The sequence below is a fragment of the Cetorhinus maximus genome, chromosome 10, assembly GCF_964194155.1.
Source record: "Cetorhinus maximus chromosome 10, sCetMax3.hap1.1, whole genome shotgun sequence".
Lineage (NCBI taxonomy): Eukaryota > Metazoa > Chordata > Chondrichthyes > Lamniformes > Cetorhinidae > Cetorhinus > Cetorhinus maximus.
This window is the reverse complement of record NC_135888.1, coordinates 43779147-43794667: the sequence shown is the minus strand read 5'-3', so window position 1 is coordinate 43794667 and position 15521 is coordinate 43779147. Positions and strand designations below refer to the sequence as shown.

The window sequence follows — 15521 nt, the reverse complement described above, 5'->3', positions numbered from 1 at the left end:
GTGGTCTGTGAAATGTTTATATCATGGGAGGGGAGCTGCAGAAGTGAAGGTTCAAACCCCTGGTCAGGGCTCCATTCTAACCTCTTCAGTATCAATTCTAACCTTTCCGCAGTGTGCACTGCTTTAGCTCCAGGTAGACAGTTCACTGTCCTTTAGTACCTGTCTTTAGTACACACAATAAAACTTGTATTTATGTAGTAAAATGTCCTAAGTGCTTCACACAACACATTCTAACAAAAAATTGATGCCAAGCTAAAGGAAGAGATATCAGGTGACTTGGGCCAATGGCTATCTAGTTTCTTGAACAAACAATCCTGGTGCAGTTAGTGTCTGTGATCTGTGTTGCAGGCTTTCTTACCTCCCCTGCTTCTTTTCCCAACCTTAATGCATCCAGTATCACTGTTTCTTTGGTGCATTCAAATCCCTTTTGAAGTTCAGCAGGAGCATGGAGAATTGCTGGATTCTTCTATCATGATGTCACACGTGCAAGATTTAAAACCTGGGATATTTGCTGATCACTTCTTTGAAATTAAGACAGATGTAGGAAAACAAGATAGCAACCCAGTGATCTGTCTGATGTCGATTATGTGTGCACCTAACAGGAATGATTTCCAAAAGCATCTGGACTAAACTGGACCACTGCCCCCAAATGAGTGCTGTCATCAAGTTGTAAAACCTCTTTGGGTCCATTGAGCCCTCCTCAGATCAAAACAAGGGAGTAAACTATACCCCCCTCACAACCAGCACTTTGTCCCTGGGAATCTCCTGAACGGCAGTATAGTATGTTATAAGGTGGTGGTAAAATATATAGCTTTTCATTGAAATTCCCAATTTGTCTCCATTACTATGAATGTCTTCAGCCATTGCATTTAAGAGAAAAGTTATATTTTACATTAAGGAAATAGAACTGACTGGATTGCTCTACAGATAGCTGACATAGACTAGATGGACTGAAGAGCCTCCTTGTCTGCTGCAATGACTTTATGAATCTATGACTCTTATTAATAATTATTCTAATGCTAAAACGTTCTTGCTAATGCAAGAATAACACTATCTTTGCAGAGTTTTCCATTCGTGGAGGAGGAAATAAGTGCTGTGGGTGTTAATCGCTACTTTCTAAGGGTATATAAATTTTAAAGACATCTTTTCTATCAAACCTTTGGTCAATCACTTGCGTTATCCCAGAGCATCCTCATAGAAAGTGCTTCACTTCCTATTGTCAATGTTGAGCACATTCCTTCAGTGTGATTTGAGAAATAACTTTCACTGAATCACTATCCATTGTGTTAGCTTTGCAGCTGAACTGACTAATGTACGCACCTAACAGGAAATATTTCTAAAATTACTATTCAGAAACCCAAAATGGGTCGCATCCCTTCCCCGATACAGCTAAATGTGAATCCATTTATCTTCAAGTTATAAAACTGCTTTGGGCTTGCTGTACTCTCCACATGAACAAAGCAAGCAGGTACACAGTGCCATGAAGTAGAGATGTTTTGTGTATGTAAGTTCTTAGTGAATACAGTGGCACTTCTTATAATAATGCCAGTAAGAATAGCATCTTTTAAATCAGGCTTTACAAGTGGCATTACTGTTTTGTTCCAGACCCTGAACAATTCATGTATTTTATTTGACACTGAACACAAATTATGACTGCAGCAGTTCCCATGAAATAGACTCTGTTTTGTGTCAGCAGTTTTTAATACTTTTTTGGACACTTGGCATATTCATTTTATTTATAATTAAGGGCAATAGTCTTGGAAGCGCACAATTTACTCTTGACAGTCTGAAGAGACACTGCTCAATTCGACAATAATGGAAGCAAACTGTAGATTGAAATGTAGTTCAGAGCTTCAGGTTGTTGAAATACAGAATAAAGTAACAGCAATGAATTATAGCAGGAAATCAAACCTAGGGATTCAGATGATTTATATATGGAATAACTGATGCCCAGGAATGAGTTATGAATCTAACCTAGGAATTCAGGTGGTTCATTTGTAGAATAATGGATACCTGGGAGTAAGTTACAGGCTTGAATCTAATAGAGGGTTTGCAATGGCTTATACACAGAATGGCTATACTTGGGAGTGAGTTAGAGGCTTGTTCAAGTGGTTTAAGGATATTCTGAGTTAAAAGATGGGAGAATCATCCTAAAAATGCTATTGTATGTCTTGCATGAGGAGTCTCTAGGTCTGCTTTATTCTGTGGTCAGTTAGTGGCCAGAATGTACCGTTCATCAGTGTTCTAATGTCCTGGGTGAGAGCTGATCATAATAGTGCATATTTATCGCTTAGTCCTGGGCAAGCAGCTGTTGATTTTCTATGTATAATAATCTATTATTACACCAACAACTTGAATTTATGTAGTGCCTTTCACAAGAGCATAATCAAAATCTGATATCAAACCATGTAATGAGATAATAGGGCCAATAACCAAAAGCTAGGTCAGAGGTAGGTTTTAAGGAGCATCTTAAAAGAGGGAAGAGGCAGACATGTTTAGGGAGCACATTCCAGAGCTTAGGCCAAGGCACTGCCACCACTAGTGGAGTGATTAAAATCGGGAATGCTCAAAGCGAGAATTAGAAGAATGCAGATATCTCTGAAGGCTGTGGGGCTGGAGGAAATTACAGTGATAGGAAGGGGTGAGGCCGTGGAGATTTGAAAACAAGGATGTGAATTGAATAGCATAATTGGAGGGTAGAACATGGGAAGCTGGCCAGGGATGCATTGGAGTAGTCTAGTCAAGAGGCAACAAAGGCACAGATGAGGATTTCTGCAGCAGTTGAGCTGAGACGAGGGCACAGTTGGGCAATGTTACAAAGGTGGAAATGGATGGTCTTGGTGATGGCACAGATATGGTCGGAAGCTCATCTCATGGTCAGATATGACACCAAGGATGTGAACAGTCTGGTTCAATCTCGGACAGTTGCTAGTAAGAGGGATGGAGAGGATAGCTAACAAACAATGTATGTGTCAGGTGTAGAAGAATGTATATATTTGGGATAAAGACTTGAGATGAGATGAAACTATGATACAATGTCACATGACAAAGTAAGAGAGATCTGGAGGGAAGCAGAAGTACAACCTCGTGTACAGTTACTGAGATATACATAGAGCTGTAAATAAATAATAATGGTTTTAGAAACCACAATCTTAAGTAGCTTTCTTAGGGAAACAGTCAAACTCTAAAGAACCCCATCTAGACCCTAACACAAAACGAAAAATGGTGGCAGCGGACAGCGAGTAAGAGACCCAAAAAACTCCAAGAAAAGACTTTAGACTTATAGATCCTTGGAAGAAGGATGAAAAGAAAATTGGTTGAAGACTCACCTGAGACTTGGAGCATCACGGATGCAGCAGATGCAAACTAAAGCACAGACCCAGAGTCCAGACAGCAATGAGCACAGACCAAACTACTGAGCAGCAGCAAGCCCAAAGCCTAGGACATGTATGGAGTCTACATTGCCACTTGAAGAACCATTCTGAAGTGCTAAAGGTTCGCAACAGGATCAACACTGGGACAACTGGAGAAAGAGATTTACAGATATCGAGTAGTTTCAGGTTTGCACAAAAAGGATCAGGTCAGTACTTTAGTCTATGTAGTTGGAACTATTGCCGACTATGTAATAGCAAGAGAGGGAGTTGTTGAGGCTTCAAGCTCTTACGAAGAAGTCCTCCAGGCATTCGATTCATATTTCAACATTTGAAAAAATGTAATCATTGAAGGAGCAATATTTAATAAACGGAAACAAAAACCAGGTGAATCCATGGATTCGTTCATTAATGACCTGTACAGGCTAGTAGAAAATTGCAACTACGGAATTCTGAGAGCACTTGCATAGTAGTTGGGGTCCTGGATAAAACTCTTTCAGATCCCTTGCAAATGGGAGAAGATCTAACTCTTGCTAAGGCAGTACAAATCGCATCACAGACCAAACTGAGAAAGCAAAATAGAGCAGTTGTTTGTGAGGAAAATGATGTCCCTTAGAAATGAATGTGTGAGGCCATTCAACACGTTGGGCAGAAAAGAGCACATTAAAGCAGAAGCCTGTGAAATCAGGGAAAAGTGTGCCTACTGCCATCTTGAAATGCTCTCGGTTTGGTAGGAAAACTCTGCACAAGCAGGAAGAATTCCTAGGGGGAGGGAGCAGAGTGCCGCAGCTGTGCAAAGTTAGGACATTTTAAAATTGCCTGCCGATCTAAAACACATGTAGCCCACAATAAAAAAGAGAAAATAACAAAGCCTAACCAAATACAAGAAGTGGAAGAGCCACAGAAAACAAATAACCTTCCTAGGCAAAGTTAATGAAACAGAAAATAATTACTGGAACACTAAACTGGAAGTGAATGGACACCTCACAAATTAATTAGACATAGGCGCAGGTGTTTCAGTTTTATCTGATGAAGTAAAGTGGCTTAAGTATATTACACTACAGTGATCATCCATCCAGTCACATGGCAAGATTAAGATACAAGGATAAAGAAATCATTCAGCCATTGTATGTCACATAGAACCAAGAGTCGTCATTATTGAGCAGGAAAGCATGCTTACAATTGAGGCTGGTAACTTATTCAGGAATGAATTCCCAACATTATTTTCAAGCTTAGGAAAGCTGAAGACAGCACCAGCTCTTAAGGTTACATGATATTCTAAGACAATTTGCCTCATTGCACCGAGGAAACTCCTCACTCACTCTTAGACAAAGTTAAGAGCAAGATTGAGCACATCTTCCAGCAGGGGCTTATCTCTTCAGTAACCATGCCAACAAAGTGGTGTTCTTCAGTGGTCACAGTATCAAAGCCTAATGGTTCAGTTAGAATCTGTGTTGTCTTGACTAAACTAAACAAATCAGTGGAACATGAGATCCACCCGATGGCATCAGTAAATTTGCCAAATTAGCAAAAATCACCTTATCCACCAAATTAAATGCAAACGGATGCAAAGTAGAAGCTTTTGGCAGTTGCCCCTGGACAAAGAATTCAGACTGCTAACCACTTTTATAACACCATTCGGTTGTTATTGTTTTAACAGGCTACCATTCGGAATTGCTTCTGCATGAGGCATAATCCAAAGAACAATCCTAACAGCCCTAACTATTCCTAACAACCCAGTACAACACCAGCACTTCAAACAGAGAAAACATCTCACATTTATTGGTGATTTCTTGGTTTTTAACATCAGACTAGTCGTTCCTAAAACACTTCAACTTGAAATTCTCCAAAAAAAGACATCAAGGTCACTTTGGGATAGTGAAATGCTAAGCAAGAGCCCAGCAGTCAGTCTGGTGGCCAGGCACTATTCGTTCTAATGAAGAACTAATCTCGAATTGCCTAACATGTGCAGTGAATAGCCAACAGCAGAGCAAACCACTGGCACCCTGCACTTTTCTTTTGAAGCCATAAGAGCACCTGGGAATAGATTTGTTTGAGTTTAAAGACAAAGTATTTATCATTACTACTCCAGATGGATTGAAGTGAACAGATTACCACAGCATCACGGCTGAGGCAGTCATTCATTCGCTGAAGAGAATCTTCATGACACTTGGCATCCTGGACATTGTAGTGTCAGATAATGGTCCTCTGTTTGCTAGCGAATTGTTCCACAACTTCACGCGTGAATATAGTTTCATGCATGTTACTAGCTCGCCTTGATATCCTCAGTTGAATGGAGAAGCAGAAACAGCAGCTTGTGCAATCGAATTGATGAATAAAAACAAAGTATTTTTAAATTCATTCATAGGATGTGGGCTTCGTTGGCTAGGCCAGCATTTATTGCCCATCCCCTAATTGCCCTTGAGATGGGCAATAAATGCTGGTCTAGCCAGTGAAGCCCACGTCCCTTGAACGAATGAAAAAAAACTTAGCCCTTCTTAGTTACAGAACCTCGCCACTACAAAATGAGTGATAACCATCAGACTTGTTGATGGGAAGATAGTTGCAAACATAACTTCTAGCTCTACAACAAAAACTACAACCCAACATTACCTTAGATGACCATGAGTGAGTTAAAAAGCATGAGGAGAAACAAAAATGCAACCAAGCTTGTAACTTCAACTTAAGGCACAGAACACGAGACTTAAAACTGCTACAGCTTAGGGAGATAGGAGGCTAACAGAAAGAAGGCATAATAATAGAAAAAGCTCCACAATCAAGATCTTTTAGGATCGAAACGGACCAAGGAAATGTAAGAAGGAGCTGAAAAACCTTGATATCTTTGGAAAGGAAACCGATAGAAACTTAGGCTTGCTATTCAGATCTGGATGGAGACAAGGAGCAAGAAATAAGATAAAGCTCCACAGCCACCTAGGAAAAGGGCCCTCATATTGAATGCAGAGTGAGTGCGGATAGTCCTCCACCTCAGAATGAGATCAGAACAAGATTAGGGAGATTGGTCAAGGCACCTCCGAGACGAAGACTTTGGGGGGAGATGTAGGAGGATGAATATAGTTGGGATAAAGGGGAGATGTGGAGTAAAGGGTTAACATCAGAAACACCTGATGCTGATGTAATCATGATGCAGTCACATGATAAAGTAACAGATCCGGAAGGAAGCAGAAGTACAGCCTCGTGTAGAGTTATTGAGGTATACATAGAACTGCGAATAAATAATAATGGCTTTGTGAACTACAGTCTTAAGTAGTTTTCTTAGGGAAACAGTCAAACCCTAAAGAACTTCATCTGGATCCCAACACACGAGGAAACAGCAGAGCCCAAAGACAATGGTTTTTGCCTTCCCTACATTTAGTTGGAGGAAATTTCTGCTCATCCAGTACTGGATGTTGGACAAGCAATCTGACAATTTAGAGACAGTGAAGGGGTGAGGAAATGATGGTGAGGCAAAGTTGATTGTTGTCAGCGTAGGTATGAAACCAATGCTGTGTTTTTGGATGATATCGCTGAGAGGTGGCATGTTGATGATAAATAAGGAGGGGCCAAGGATAGATCCTTGGGGACACTAGAAGTGACAACATGAGAGTAGGAAGACAAGCCATGGATAAGAGTGGAACCAGATGGGTGCAGCCCACCAGTTTCTTTTTCAATACTTAACAATCCTGAGTGTGCTAAGAAATACATTAACAACCAATTTAAGATTAGTAGACTCGCAATGAGGTTCATTTACGTTTGCTAGAAGCTACATATATGCCTACGCAGAGCCCTGTCCTCTGCAAAAAAAAAACATGCCCTGGTATACCTCTTCAAGCAAAAAAAAGCTTGGGGAACAATTGCATTCCCCATGACAATGCCTCTACCAATCAGAGTCGACTTGCCTGGTTTGAATTTAAACAAAAGCTTGAGGGATAACTGTTCCCTGGTGCATTCTCCATAGCAATGTCTCTACCAATCTGAGTCAACTTGCCAACCAATCGGCACCCTTTTCTCGTGCAGTATAATTTTGTTGTTCCCTTTGAAATGTGATATTCTAGCGATTCTGTCCTGATGAGTGCAAGACAAAAAGCTTTTTTTTTCAGAAATATTAACATATTCTATACTTGAACATTTGCTAGTGCTGAATTTTATTCTTGAGTTCTCTTAACAATGGTTGTTATAACTGGTGTGTTGCAGGACCTATAGGATTTGTGGCTGAAAAGAAATTATTAACGTACATGTGGTTGTATTTTATTTATTTTAGCAGATGTGTTGCAGTGAATCAGGAGATACTCTGCTTAATAGCAACAGGGATGTTGTGCCATGTATGAGAACTTGAGAACTACTGAATCACACTGCTTGTTTGGGTGACATTCTGGTTATTTTACATGATATTCTGACGTCTTCACTGCTAATTAAGGATTGAAATCTATGCCTCCATTATTTGTGATGCATTTAATTATATGCATTTAATATTTAGCACTGACCATTTTTAAAGCTGAGGGTATACAATAACGTAGAATGATGTAGCAGTTGGAGGGATGTACCAGTACCAGGGAGGAATTATGAGGTTTAAAACAAAAACAAAAATACCTGGAAAAACTCAGCAGGTCTAGCAGCATCTGTGGAGAGGAGCACAGTTAACGTTTCAAGTCCGCATGACTCTTCAACAGAACTAAGGAGAAATAGAAAAGGAAGTTGAAGAGCCATACGGACTGGAAACGTTAACTGTGCTCCTCTCCACAGATGCTGCTAGATCTGCTGAGTTTTTCCAGGTATTTTTGTTTTTGTTTTGGATTTCCAACATCCGCAGTGTTTTGCTTTTATTATAATGATGAGGTTTAGTTGAATTATATATATTGTATGTATGTTACTGTTGACACTCTATCCCAGCACTCATATAAATACTGTGGCTACAAGAGCAGGTCAGAAACTAGGAACCCTGCGATGAGTAACCCACCACCTGACCTCCTCCGCCCCCCCCCCCCCCGCCAAATTGCACTAATTTGAATGTTCCTATTTCTCACACCAGCTATCATTGTTGCTGCTCTTGAGGTTTTTAATTAAGGTGATTCTGAGGTGTGCAGCTCAGCCTACTATGGAATTAGTGAGCAGGTCCCAAGCTCATTTCACTAGGGATGAGATTGATGCTATCAACCTGTGCTGGATTTGAAGCTAGGCACCAAAAGTGCAGTTACAGCATTACTGTCAACTAGTCACCCAAGAGTCATGTTCATTAATTCATTTGGTTGTGCTCATTGTGTGATAATGGATGGAAGTTTCTGCTGTTGGCTCTGTAAAGTGAGATGAGACAACTTAGCTTAGTCAGATTTTTTTAAAGATCTAGTTCTATTAGAATTTTTTTTCCTCCTTATTTCAGATTCCAAGAATATGGCGGGGGATAGTTTGAGCAAGAGATGCCGCTCAGCTTCTGCACCTTTGGATATTCCAGGTTGGTGACCAGTGTATGATTTGCAAGCAAACTGGCAACACTGTTGAATACCTTGCTTCCTCGTACTTGCCATATTGGGCTGTCTCTCATATAACTAGGAGCATGAAGCTGGCACTGAGCTGCATAGGCCAGGAAGGCCCCAACTTTCATTCCTGGTCTGTTGCTGAGTTTGATGATCTCAGTTGGGCAGTGGTGGCAGTGCTTCAGTTTGCGTTCAAGAGGGGAAACATTGGCCTGGTTTTCTCTCCTGACTGCTATCCAGTGACTCAAGAGAGATCAAACAATGCCTGTTAATTCACAAGAATTCCACTATGTTGGGCTAGGAATTGTAAAGATACGCCAGAATGATAAAACCATGCTACATGGAAAGCATCATGTCCCAGATATGGGTGTGGTGCAAGAAGTCATCCTTATCTTTGGGGCGATCTGCCAAATCTTCTCTTCCTTTATGTACCATATGTACTATAGGCGTCTATCTGTGGACTCGGGCAGACCAGATCTACTCATGTGATGTTTAGATCATGTGCAGCAGTGCTCATGTTGTCCTCTGGGTCAGAACTCGCTGTCCTCTAGCTATTAACAGGTGCAACCTAGGCATACACAGAAGCTGAAATTGCCTGGATCTTTTCAAATGAGATCTGCATAGAGCATGCACCTTCAAGTTATTTTCTTGGTTCCCTGAAGACCTAGCTGCTATATGCCGTCTGCCAGGATAAACAAACAGTTGGACAACTTTGCTTAAATAAATCATGTTGCAGCACACTTAACATCTTTAGCAGGCTGGTTAGTCATTGTTTATCTTAAACCCTAAAAGCCCAGAAGGACACATGTGCACCTGTGATTCACTCCACATCCTGTGCTATACTGTGTAATATTACTCTTTCATTTTTCTCTCTCTTCCTGAAGATGTGGACCTTGATGCTTTGTTCAAGTAGCTATTCTTCACATATGAGTGCAGACTTACAGGAAGACCATTAGAGCTGAGCTTGATCATGTGTTTACCTATGTCTAGCATGTCTGTTCTCTCTTGCTTGCACAACTCTCACACGTGCACAAACTTGCCAATCAGCAGTCTGGTCAGAATTTGGAGATGCATACCTTCCTTGCTCATTAGTGGAAATGTGATAATGTGGCTTTGACATAGCTTAGGAAGAATGAGGAGTTCCTGCCATTCGTGTATATGTCCAATTAGAGGATTACTGAAACATACCATTTTTTAAAGTAATAAAGGTATTTTTAAACTTCAAACCAGGGGATGCTGCTTAACACACTTGTTTCAAAGAGTGGAAAACAACTCTGTTACACAATGTGCAATTTGAAGATGTTTTTCCCCTCCCTGTTGTAATACTTAGTTTGGTTATATCTGATCAGGATGTGCTGTCCCTGCTCCTGCCCATTAACTGTTTCCATGGTGACGAGCACTGTTCAGTGTTTCATTTGAATGTACCTTTTGTCAAATATCACAAACTAAGAAACATTTCTGCCCCCTCCCACCACCCCCAGCCCCCATGAAGCTGAGGTAAGTATTTATTATTATTTATTCACAGAATTGTTCTGGCGCAGAAGAAGGCAATTTGGCCCATCATGTCTGCACCAGCTCTTCAAATAATCAACTCCCCTAGTACCAATCCCTCGCCTTCTCCCTGTAAACCCACATTCACAGGGTGTGGGTGTCGCTGCCTAAGCCAACATTTATTGCCCCATCTCAATTGTCCTTGAGAAGGTGGTGGTGGCAGCCTGTTTGAACCACTGTGGTCCATGTGGTGCACGTACACCCACAGTGCTGTTAGGGAGGTAGTTCCAGGATTTTGATCCAGTGACAGCGAAGGCACAGCGATATAGTTCCAAGTGAGGATGATGTGTGGCTTGGAGGGGAACTTGTAAGTGATGGTTTTCTCATGCATCTGTTGCCCTTGACCTTCTAGGTTGTAGAGGTTGCAGGTTTGGAAGATCTTGTTGAAGGAACCCTGATGAGTTACTTCAGTGTATCTTGTAGATGGTACACACTGTGCATAGGTAATGGAGGGAGTGAATGTTTGTGGATGGGATGCCAATCAAGCACGCTACTTTGTCCTGGATGGTGCTGAGCTTCTTGAGTGTTGTTGGAGCTGCACTCATCCAGGCAAGTAGAGAGTATCCCACCACACTCTTGAATTGTGCCTTATAGATGGTGGATAGGCCTTGGGAGTCAGGAAGCGATTTACTCTCTGCCGAATTCCCAACCTCTGACCTCTTTATTTATATGGTTCAGTATTTATATGGCTGCCCCAGTTCAGTTTCTAGTCAATGCTGACGCCCCCCAGAATGTTGATAGTGGGGGATTCAGCAATGGTAATGCCATTGAATGTCAAGGGGCAAGGGTTAGATTCTCTCTTGTTGGAGATGGCCATTGCCTGGCAGTTGTGAGGTGCAAATGTTACTTGCCACCTATCAGCCCAAGTCTGAATATTGTCCATATCTTGCTGCGTATGGACAGGGACTGCTTCAGTGTCTCAAGAGTCATGAATGGTGCTGAACATTGTGCAATCATCAGCAAACATCTCCACTTCTGACCTTATGATGGAAGGAAGGTAATTAATGAGGCAGCTGAAGATGGTTGGGTCTAGGACACTACCCTGAGGAACTCATGCAGCGATGTCCTAGGACTGAGATGATTGACCTCCAAGAAGCACAAACACCTTACTTTGTGCTAGGTATGACTCCAACTAGTGGAGAGTCTTCCTCCTGATTTCCATTGTCTTCAATTTTGCTCGGGTTCCTTGATGGCACATTTGGTCAAATGCTGCCTTGGCGTCAAGGGCAGTCACTCTCACCTCGTCTCTGAAGTTCAGCTCTTTTGTCCATATTTGGATGAGGCTGTAATGAGATCCAGGGTCGAGTGGCCCTGGAGGAACCCAGACATGAGTGCCAGTGAGCAGATTATTGCTGAGTAAGTGCTGCTTCATAGCAGTGTTGACATCACCTTCTATCACTTTGCTGATGACTGAGAGTAGACTGATGGGGTGGTAATTGGCTCAGTTTGATATCATGTTATTTGTGTACAGGACATACCTGGGCAATTTTCCACATTACCGGGTAATTGCCAATGTTTTAACTGCACTGGAACAGCTTGGCTAGGGCGTGGCTAATTCTGCAGCACAATATTATTGCCAGAATGTTGTCAGGGCCCATAGCCTTTCCAGTATCCAGTTCCTTCAGTCATTTCTTGATATCATGTGGAGTGAATCAAATTGGCTAAAGACTGGCATCTGTGATGCTGGGGACCTTGGGAGGAAGCCAAGATGGATCATTCACTCGGCACTTCTGGCTGAAGGTTGTTGAAAATGCTTCAGCCTTGACTTTTGCACCAATGTGCTGGACTCTTCCATCATTGCGGATGGGGATATTTGTTGAGCTTCCTCCTCCAGTTAATTGTTTAATTGTTCACTATCATTCATGGCTGGATATGGCAGGACTACAGAGCTTAGATCTTATCTGTTGGTTGTGAGATCGTTTCGCTCTGTCTATCTCTTGCTGCTTATGCTGTTTGGCATGCAAGTAGTCCTGTCTTGTAACTTCACCTGGTTGACACCACATTTTCAGGTATGCCTGCTGCTGCTTGTAGCGTGCCCTCCTGCACTCTTCATTGAACCAGGGTTGATCCCCTGGCTTGATGGTAATGGTAGAGTGGAGATATGCTGGGCTATGAGATTATAGATTGTAGTTGAATACAATTCTGCTGCTGAATGCCCTCAGAACCCCGTGGATGCCCAGTTTTGAGTTTCTAGATCTGTTGGAAACTTGTGGTAGTACCACACAATATGGTGGAGGGTATCCTCAGTTTGAAGATGAGACTTTGTCTCCACAAGGACTGTGGGATGGTCAATACTACTGATACTGTCATGGGCAAATGCATCTAGATGTAGGCTGTAATTCAAATTTGAGCACTCCTACCAGGAAAAGATTACTCGTGTATAAGCCAGAAACCCAAATTGACAACTTGGCAGCATTTGCCTTTAAAACCAATCTGAGAGTCAGTATGGTGGCACTGGGGATGTTTGTTACAGATTGGCAATCTGTGTATTTTTGTAAAGTTGGATTAATAATCTGCTTTCTTGCTTCGAAATAATTGCTGGTTCTTGTTGCAGGAGGAGTGTCCGTTAGTAAATCTGACATGGATATGGCGTATGAAAGGGCAAGGATCAGCCTGTCAGCAGAGGAGCGTTGTTCCAGTCCTGTTATGTCTGTCAAGGTACATACCTATTTTAGCACAGTATCTAGGTCTTGAAATCCACGAACCATGTGTCAAGCAGAACTAAAACTGGGTAGGGAAACCTGTATCAAACACACACTCGGTTAGTTACCAATGCCAAATGAAAAAATTATATCCTGTTCTAAAACATGAAGAACCCAGTAGATGTCTCGTTTACTTACATAATGACAGTTACTGCATTTCAAAAGTAATTGATTTGGGGGTTCTCCGATGTTTTAGCAGGATAGGAAATCATATAAATTCAAGCACAGAGTATTTTATATATATATATATATATATATATATATAGCATTCATATGATTCCTTATGCCAATGTCTCAAAGTCCCTTATGTAATATATAAAACACGCAAGTGCATGTGTTTCTAAAATTAAAACACACACATATAAAGAGCATATGTTTTTATATATATGTTTTTGTTTTATGTATATAAATTGTGCATATATATGTTGTATCATAAAATAATGGAAAACGTGCGATCAATGTTTAAAACTCATGAAGAATACACTATTTGTCTCATCTATCTTTCATGTATGTTGTATTCTTTATAATTTTTAAATGTCATCAGTGTTTTCTAATAAAGGATTATGTCATTGTGATTTTTATTTTTTTTTGGAGTGAAGAAGAGAGAAACAAGCAGAGCGTCTTTATGTTTGGGTCAAGGTATTTCCAAGATGTCATACTTGGTTCTGAAGGCTCAGAGCTGGTTGAACCCTCAGTATTCTAATATCTGGGCTAGGCAGATAAACAATACTCCAGGGGAATGTTGATCAGCCAACCTGCTTCATTAATGAAACCTTGAGGAAGTCGACCTGAGCTCCTTGAACTTGGAGAGTAGGCTCTATGGGGAGGGAATGTAGTGTGTATCAGACAAATAAACTATCATGCGTGATTTCACAGCAGATTGGTTTTGACACTCTTAAGCTTGCCAGTATATTTTTGTGCCACCCAAATGATTTATAGTTCATGAACCTTAATTTGCTTTAGGACGTGCTGCTAGATTTTAAACAGACTTTATAAGCGTCTGCTGTACCCTGGGCACCATGGTAGTTCCTTTGTAAGTCTATAAGGAAAACTTTTCAGTGATACCTTCATTTTCTGGGTATTTTTGAAATCAAGCCAGTGTGTATGAGGTAACATGTCTGTAAGCATACAAGTTGTTCACTCAAATTTAAATGTATACAATTCAATTCCAGCCTGACTTTCTCTTAATTTCCTTTTGACACTGAGAAGTTGGAAAATTGTACCTGCTTGAACATTTGAGCTGAAGCATGTGGCTTAAGTTGAAGGTAACAAGATGGAGATGACCTTTCTTTAACCTTCTCGCAGAGTGGAAGCTCTACTGCTGCTAAATGTATCAATCACACAGTGGCCTGGCTGAAAAGAGAATAAACTCATCCCCAGCAGACTGGAGGGGGAGGGGTGGGGTTGGGGGTAATACAAGCAGTTCTGGTAGTCAGTGCATGAGCGCTTGGCTTTATAAAAACAGTGCTGGGGGCGATATTTATTTTAAAACAAGAATAGCAAACTGCAAAACATACCTATGACATCTAACCCCAATTCCTTGTTCAACAGCCTTCTCTGAAGAAGAGTGTTACTATGATGGAACAGCCTTCTGTTGTTCACCACTACATTGAGAGTGAGGAACGAGCAAGCATGATTAACAATCACAGACAATATGACATGATTTTAGAGGCCGCCAAGAAAGATCTTCAGACCTTGATGAAACTTGACGTGAGTTATAAAAATACTTACTTACAAAGTCAGTTTTCTGTTGTGACAGGTGCTGGATTGCTAATTATAACACAAGTAGATTTGATACAGCGGTTAAACTGGTCTTGATCTACTCAAAGGTCTCAATGTCACCATATGCTATCCAATTTTACAGCCAAAGATGCCAAAAAAAACCTTCTTTCAAATCATTCACCACCGAAGAAGCTTGCATTTGTATGTTACTTTAGCATGATTAAAATGCCCCAAAGGACTTGCCAGCTGTAGGAGATGCTAGAGCTGCCTATGGAAGTTGTCGGCAGCTGTGCTGGATATCTTCATTGTTAGACTTCTATATTTTCTTGTTGTGGTGACATTTCAGCTATGCTCAATTTTAAACCTGTTGTGTAGAGGCATATAGTAATTTATGGTTTCTTTTAGCCTTGTTCGAAGTTGGTGAAAAGCCTGCAACTGATTATATTGATCTGAATTTTTTCATGGAATGTCTGAGATGCTTGGCTAGTATGGCATTGTATTAACAGTGATCTGCAGACCCTTTCTGCTTAAAAATCAGGATGAGTTATAAAGTATCTGGAAAAAGAAAATGGATCAGAGATTGTAAATAATTCATCTGACTGTCGAATAGTTTCCAGTAATTACACATTGATTGTCAAGTGACATTGTTACAAATATATTTCTCTATATAAAGCTGCTCACTTCAAATTTAGAGAATTGGAAAGCAC

The 15521-nt window shown here is 40.9% G+C and overlaps 1 protein-coding gene across 4 annotated transcripts in view; it reads left to right on the top strand.

The window, feature by feature from the left end:
- The window catches only part of pnpla7b (patatin-like phospholipase domain containing 7b), a 317033-nt gene that overhangs the window by 74720 nt on the left and 226792 nt on the right, over positions 1 to 15521 (top strand). For all 4 annotated transcript variants that reach the window (XM_078550357.1, XM_078550360.1, XM_078550356.1 and 1 more), the window contains 3 exons: positions 8746 to 8817; positions 12945 to 13048; positions 14644 to 14802. In XM_078550357.1, the coding sequence (XP_078406483.1) occupies positions 8746 to 8817; positions 12945 to 13048; positions 14644 to 14802 (335 nt within the window). The remainder of the gene's footprint in view (positions 1 to 8745; positions 8818 to 12944; positions 13049 to 14643; positions 14803 to 15521) is intronic.